At 42.2% G+C, this 8,163-nt stretch overlaps 1 protein-coding gene across 1 annotated transcript in view; it reads right to left on the reverse strand.

Moving 5' to 3' along the window:
• Positions 1-7,554, reverse strand: part of gclc (glutamate-cysteine ligase, catalytic subunit) — an 80,499-nt gene extending 72,945 nt beyond the window's left edge. Inside the window, exon 1 of the mRNA XM_039737813.1 lies at positions 7,161-7,554. Within this exon, the coding sequence (XP_039593747.1) occupies positions 7,161-7,310 (150 nt within the window). The 5' untranslated portion in view covers positions 7,311-7,554. The remainder of the gene's footprint in view (positions 1-7,160) is intronic.
• Between the last annotated feature and the right edge of the window lie 609 nt (positions 7,555-8,163).

Below are 8,163 nucleotides of genomic sequence, written 5' to 3' on the forward strand. Positions count from 1 at the left end.
TCCGGTTAACGGAAATAGCCCAAAAATTGAAATAAATCTACGTTTTGTACCTAATACTTGTATGCAAAACTTGGTTGACCTAAGTGAAGGCGTACTCAGGTTATCGTGTTTACATACACACACACACACAGACATAATTCCAAAGATGGTATTTTCAGACTCATCAAAATCTTGAAATCTAATTATTGGACGGTTGCAATACTGTCCCTACGAGAAAGTAAATCGGACTCAGGGAGGTATAAGACGACAATTAGAATACTTTCCCTATACTTTGTATATGAGAAAGTAAAAATAGTATTTTCAGACTCAGGTAGGTCTAAAACTTCGAGATTCATCAAAATCTCAACATCGAATCTTTGGAGGATTCCAATACTTCCCCTATACTTCATATACAAGAAAATCAGGGAAGTCATAAAACATTGAGATTCATCAAAATCTCAAGGTCGAATTTTTGGACGATTACAATACTTTCTCTAAGTAAAAATGGTATTTTCAGACTCAAGGAGGTCTAAAATGTCGAGATTCATCAAAATCTTCAAATCAAATTTTTTGACGGTTACAATACTGTCCCTACGAGAAAGTAAATCGGACTCAGGGAAGTCTAAGATGCCAATTACAATACTTTTCCTATACTTCTTATAGGAGAAAGTAAAAATAAAAACGTTGAGATTCAGTAAAATCTCAGAATTGATTTTTTTTTGTAGGATTCCAATACTTTCCCTATACTTCATATACAAGAAAGTCAGGGAGGTCTAAAATGTTGAGATTCATCAAAATCTCGATGTCAAATTTTTGGGCGATTACAACACTTTCCCTATACGAGAAAGTAAAAATGGTATTTTCAGACTCAGGTTGGTTTAAAACTCATCAAAGTCTCGACAATTAATTTTTTGACGATTACAATACTTTGCCTATACTTTGTATATTACATACTTATTTCGGTGGTATGATGGGCCCATCTTCAAGAAATTTGGTACGCGGGTTCCCAACGCTAACTGAATCCTACTTACATACATATATACGTCCATAGCCTGCAGCTCGGTCACCATGTGAGGCGGCGTTGGGTCCCCCATCCCAACACCTCCCACGTTGTTGGCTGCCTGCCTATATAAGGCCGTCCGTCGCTCCGGTCTCTACATTCGCTTCCTTGCTTCGCCACGGGATTCACGTCTCCCTACTGATAACTATAGCCTTTTTATTTAATCCACAGCTTCTCCGCTGTTTTATTGTTCATTTATTACGATCATAGTTATTGTGTAGGTATTTTAGATTTACTTTACATTGTTCTGGTCCCCATTTCCTTTATCATTCCAACTGTACCCCCATTAACATGTCTATCGAGGTGATCACCATCGATCAAAGAACTGTCACTTACCGAGTGGTTTCCATGCCCGCAGATGGCACCTGCCTTTTCCATTCTCTGTGTTACATATTGCACGGCCATATCAGGCTCACTCTTGATATCCATTGTGTCTTATGTATTGAATGACTGGACAGGTTCAAGGTGTGGACTGATGACGGTACAGGAGATAATTAGACTACACAGGAGCACCAGAAGAGTGAAATGCTTAAGCCCTTCACCTGTGGATCTGCATGTGAGTTGATGGCTGCCGCTGAATTGTTCGGTTGTCGCTTTCAAGTGTACCGAAATGGCCAAATATTTTACACCTTTGGACAACCGCCAATGCCTCTTAAACATTTTAGATTGACAGGTGACGATTTCAGTAGTGGACACTTTGATGTTTATGAATGTTTAAACTCTCAAAAGCTGGATGTGATTTTATCGATGAAACTGGTTGTGTGCTTACAACGCTTGACAGATGCTGAATGTCACTTCAACACAAGTCCTACAAATACTGTCATCATTGAAACAAACCATGAAACTCAAACCGATTTATGACAGCAGCAATCCAAGCTGTGAGATTTGAGACAAGATTACTGTTCACATGGCCGACTGTACGTTACATGTTCAAGAGTAAGCTCAGCGCACAGCTTGGTCAGATTACAACCGGAGGGCCGAACTGACAACGTGGCATACAAAGAGATCCTTAACAAATAATTATTGGGATATTTTATCTCAGTTTAAAAAGGTTTAATTTTCTTCTTAATAAAAATGTTAAGGCAGTACTTCGCCGCTATGAAGCGCGGTATTTTGCTAGTTGTTAATATAACATAGAAAACGTTTCTGTTTTAGCTATGTGTTCAGCAGTTCCAGTCATCCTACACTTACGCAGGTCGTTGTAGACACAGAACACACGTGAAGTGCATGTATTCCAAATAACGAGATATTATTTACCCTCTACACCTCCAGGCACCTCACACCACAATAAAAAAAACTTGAGCTGGGAGAACTTCAGCTGTGTCTTTTGGATAGGATAGCAGGCTGCTTGCGCTGATAAGACATGTTTGCAAAACAAAAGACGCAGATGAGAAGCTGTCAAGGAATTTAAGGTGGTCCGGGATCACGAGTTTTTCCGTAGGCTTCAGGGATACAAGTGCTAAACTGTCACATCATTGTCAATCCTAAACTACACCATCCAAACATTTTTGTAGGCCTTAATTTCAGAATAAACTTGCATCTTCAAAACATCAGTAAAGTTGATCACATCAAACATGAAAAGTAAATTTACAAATCCCTCCAGTTTCTTTTTATTAGCATTTTCCTTAAAGTCACGTCTTTTTTCTAATTGAAGTTTTATTATGCAAGTAATACAAATACATTTTTTATTTTAAGTTGCTGCTCCACTGCTCCAGGGATTTGAGGTATATTTTCTCTCATTCTCAGATGTTTTAAGTGCTGACTTGTTGTCCTTGACTGACATTTGCTTTTTACGGTGCTGGCCCCGGGTCACCAGAGCCCTGAAATTGACTAATTAAGTAAAGAATAAATAAATTAAAAGATGGGGGCCTAATGGGTGATAATATAACATTCTTCTACTTCAGGTGAAGTGTTGGGGGTGACTGAACCCACCCTAGGACACCAAGACAGACCAGCGGGCCACTGCCAGAAGCAGTCAGCACCCACACACACACACACACACACGGCTGGCATAAAGTCCCCAAATGAGGCCAGCAAGAATGTTTCTGGTGGTGTGGAGGAAAACCCAAATGTACACCCATACACCACATAAAGACGAGAACAAGACTGGACCCCAGCACACCGAGTCTGTGACCTAGCAGTGCTACCCACTGTGCCAACCCCAATCCATGCCAGCAACACTAGTTAAGGCAAGCTGGCATTGGAAGAAAAAAAAAGTAAAACTTCAGTCTCTTTACAAATCCCAGAAGAAAAATGACAGAATTTATTTGGAAGCAGTTGCTATCCCTATAACCACATTAGAGGTTGTGGTTCGAGTACTGGAGTGGTCTTCGAGTGTGAACCGGCCTCACACACTTGACAGAGATATCAGGCGGCCCAGCCAAGGAGGGGATCACCTTTACCTCAGGCTGTCCGTGCATCTGCCCTTCAATAAAAGTGCACACCAAATGAAAATGTGTGGCGCAGTCGTGTGCACTGCTGGCATCAAAACTCCAGAGTCCCGGGTTCAAATCTTAGCCCCCTCACTGCCCTTTTTTTTTTTTTCCCACCCCTAGGCACTCCGGTTCTCTTCCCACATTCCGAAGTCTGGCAAATGTGCCATTGCGTGCAGATTTCTGTCTTGCCCTTGCAGCTGCCGTGTTAAGCTTTTGACCGCCACACCCTACTGCTTATTCAGTACTTGGGACCCCCTTGGCTGTAAACATTTGAAGCTTATCCCACCACACCCCACCCCACCCAGTTTCCCCAAACAGGCGGTCATTTTCCTTCTGATTATTAGGCCTTTTTCACTTCTCTTATTCTGAACTCACAAAAGCACAGTGGTTTGATTTTTATAATACGCTCAGAGACAATGCATTTTTGCAATAACTTGAAATGCTTATCTCAGTTTTGATCTTTTCCTGTGAATATTTTTTCATGGCTGCAGGTCTTTGTTACAACCAAATGAGCATTTAACTGAACTCCTCATTTAACTAAGTAAACTGTTATTCCCCAGAGTCTCTTTTTTTTTTTAGTGTCAATCCAAAAATGACTTCACTGGGTTTGGTAAAGCTGAGCTGGTATGCATTAACAGATATAAAAAAAATCTGAAATGATCCCGGTGTTCTATTATGTAGTGATTTTCAACATCATTCCGTTCCACTTTTTCCTTTTGTTCTGGTTATTTAAGCCACGACGTTAACAATGACTTTGCTAGCAGCTCTGAAACTGAAGCCTTAAGGCATTGAGTGTTGTTCTTCACTCTTTGGTAATTGTCATGATATGTGCAAAGTCCACCATAAAAATGTAAAATAAATAGGATAACAGAAGAAGTGACAAAAACACAAAACATATTTTAAATTAACTGGAAACTGGAAACTAACAAGAAGAAGATGAAGGAAGTAACCAATGCTATCAGTTAGTGGTAAACTGATTGTGAAACGGGGCATTATGATGATGCAGTGGTAGCAACAAGGAGACCGGGGTTCAAGTCCGAGGTGCTTCCTGCGTGGAGTTTGCATGTCTTCTCCGGGTCCATCTGGGTTTACTCCCACAGTCCAAAGTCCATGGATTCACAATGCTAAACTGTCCCCTGCTATGTGTGTGTGTGTGTGTTCACCCTGCAATGGACTGCCCACCCCGTCCAGGGACTGTCCCTGCCTTGCTTCATACACTGGTGAGGATTAGCGACTCTGCCATAGTTAATTAATTAACAGATGTCCATGAATGTCAGTCAGTCATTGTCCAACCCACTATATCCTAGCACTGCTGGGTCTGCTGGAGCCAATCCCAGCCAGCACAGGGCGCAAGGCAGGAACAAATCCTGGGCAGGGCACCAGCCCACCGCAGGGAAAACACACAAACCCACACACCAATCGCCAATGCACCTAACCTTCATGTCTTTGGAAACCGGAAGGAAACATAAGGAGACACGGGGAGAACATGCAAACTCCACACAGGGAGGACCCGGGAAGTGAACCCCAGTCTTCGTACTGCGAGGCAGCAGCGCTACCCACTGTGCCACCCGTCCATGAATGTAAACAGAGATATTTGTGATGCAATGTAAAAGTCACCTGGTTAAGGCTTTGGACTGCAATCCCTTAAGCTGTGGGTTCTTATCCCACTACTGACACCACGTGAGCAGAGCAAGTCACTTCACCTGCCTGTGCACCAACTCGAAAAAGCAAAAGAGAAACAAAACCAACTGCATCTCACAATTGTTCCAAGCAGGGCTAGAATGGCCATTGGGGCAAATAAATTGAAATAAATTTTATGCACTGGTTACTGTTTGACATTAAAATTAATTTTCTAAACTATTAAACATTATAAGTCCAGTACTGAGATTTCTATAGTCCTATATAATATACCGTATTATGTCATCAAGTTGATTTAGTTTTTTATTTTTTCTCCAGCCGTCTGGAGTTTTTTTGTTTTTTCTGTCCCCCCTAGCCATTGAACCTTACTCTTATTCGATGTTAATTAATGTTGATTTATTTTGTTTTATAATTGTGTCTTTCATTTTTCTATTCTTTAATATGTAAAGCACTTTGAGCTACTGTTTGTATGAAAATGTGCTATACAAATAAATGTTGTTGTTGTCAGTACACAACGTTGCAGCGAAAAATGTGCTCAAAACTGCCTTTTGCAGATTTCTGTTTCGATACGGCTGAATTTCGGTTAGCATATACATTATTGCAATTTATTTTATCTCATATCTAGTATTTAAATTCTTTGGTACTAATAATTAGTTTAGATTATGTATTATGCATTTTATTGTTCTGGTCGTCGGCGTGAGTGATATTTAGTGGTTTTCGGCTGAGATTATTAGTATGATGAAATACAGTTATAAAGCACAGGATTGGAATTTTTCATATTAGGACAGAACATATTATAGTTTATTATTAAGTTACTGGAACGTTTCAATCATGTGAGGCTTTTGTTATAACCTCGGTTATCATTTATCGTATTGTAAATGAGCAGCTGCTAGCCTACTAGGGTACTGGCACTTGGATATGACATTTGACATGTACTCTATTAACATGTAAGCCGTGTTACTAAACTTGTATTTTTTCATGAAAATTTTATTTCTAAGAATGTTGTCAAATTTTAAGTTCTGTCTAAACAACAGTGTTCAGATTAAGTTTGGCAAAAGTTTAGATAGAGTTCATATCATAGGCTCATAGCAAGTAGCGAGCCGCGTACTCATCACACATTTTAAGAAGATGACAATAAATAATAGGACCAGTGGGTCGACCGGGTCACCTCACTCGTTGACGGAGGTCGGTTTCAAGTCACCTTGGATAAGCCAAAGACATCAGCCAAATAATAGGCAAATCATGAAAATAAGACCAAGATACTGTTGGTCTCTACTTATGTCGATCAGTTTATACTTTTGTTTTTTTTGTGAGTTTAAACAAATATGTGTATTAATTCTGGGTTTAGTAAACTTGTAGAATCTATAATTGGATTTTGCCCGAGAGCTTGTTACTGCCCACTGTGAAAAGCTCTGTATATAAAAATAAACGGAATTGAATAAAAAGGTTTAGAAAACAGATCTACAATATTTGTGACACATCCTGTAAGCCCTCTCTATAAATAAAACGTATTATTATTATTACTGGAAACAGAGCGCCAGTCCCTCACCTTTCAATATCACAGTTCATACAAATGAAACGAGACACGTCGTCCTATGGGGGGGGCCAAGCCGATCGCTGTGGCTCTCGGCTTCTACTGCACCAAGTTAAATACAACAGAATTGTTCCCAGTGTTGGATTGTCATCCCCGGTACAGGTGCGCAAACTCCAAACGTCAAAGCGCCTGCAGTCGCTCTTAACAAGTTCGCTTCGTTAGCATTCTGCACCGACAAACAGCGCATCGCGTCACCTTGACGAAACGCATAATAAACCAGGCAGTCACGGGGATTCTCGTCCCCTGTGGCACCCGGTTCAAATCGAGGCCCACAATCAGTGATCGCATTCGCGCGTTCGGCTCAGTTCCTGCAACCCCCCTTCCGCAAGCGGCAGCCTCGGCTCTCACTAGCCGGCGTCTAGCGGTTACCGCGGGGGGCCGCACAGTCACGTGCGTACGTAAACATGTCAACCTGCCCCCCATTGCACTCTCCGGGTTCGCGTTATTCACTTACCTCGTCGCCCCACTTCAGTACGTCTTTCTGTCGGTCTTTCACTTTGTTGTAGATGTTCAAGAACTGCAGGATGCCGTGTTTGCGGACATGATCGGCGTGCTTCTTGGTCTCTTCCCAGCTCAATGGCGATCCCAGCGAGAGCAAACCCATTGCGGCGATAAAGCTGACAGATTCAAGCGCTGGAGTTCAAATATGCGGGGGCTTCACATGTGAGGGATGCTCTTGTCACACAGCAGAAGCTTCTATGCGGAACACCGCCAGCAGGGTGTTATAAAGTGTCGCTGCACACGCCTCCGAGCCGCCCAGATCTGTCGCGCTTCCCTCTGTGTGTTAAATCCGACTCCTCGAGTTTCTTGTTCTGAGCGCGGTGCTCGGAGCTTGTCACATGACCGATGCTCGCGGGAGGGGGGCGTGGAGTGGAGTGGGCGGGCTTCGTCCGCGGTGACGTCACGGCGTGACTCAGCGTTTCTCGAGCCTCAAACGTCTCAATGAAATTCTTAGCAGCCGCAGCCGCGGAGGTGGGTCGTGGAGGCGTGGTTTTTTATTTAGATTTCTTTTTTTTTTAAATTAATTCTTTTCACCATGACAAAGCAACTTTAAGTGTGAAATCCATTATTGTAAATTGGAATGTGTCATAATGATCGAGGGGAAGAGGTGCCCGTAGAAACAATGGGGTCCAAGACTAAAGAAGATCGCTTTCTCCTTCTACATAACGTATCCGATGCAGACGTTGTGGTCTTCCACTTGTCTCTTTTCCTTCCTTGCCATTCTAAAAATCTCATTGTAACTGAAGTTGTTCCCTGACGATGTCTCTCTGCCTTTCTCTTTCCTCACTTTCCATTTATGTTACCCAGCAATTCAACCAGGGGTGTAGCACAGAACTCTGGGTCCAATATATGAGGGGTCCCTGTGTGTCCCTTCCTCTCAATCCATGTACTTTTTATTCCAGGTTCCGAGGCGCCCCCCCACCCACCACCCAATGATTAGAAGCAGGACCAGGGTA

The sequence above is a fragment of the Polypterus senegalus genome, chromosome 16 (genome assembly GCF_016835505.1).
Source record: "Polypterus senegalus isolate Bchr_013 chromosome 16, ASM1683550v1, whole genome shotgun sequence".
Lineage (NCBI taxonomy): Eukaryota > Metazoa > Chordata > Cladistia > Polypteriformes > Polypteridae > Polypterus > Polypterus senegalus.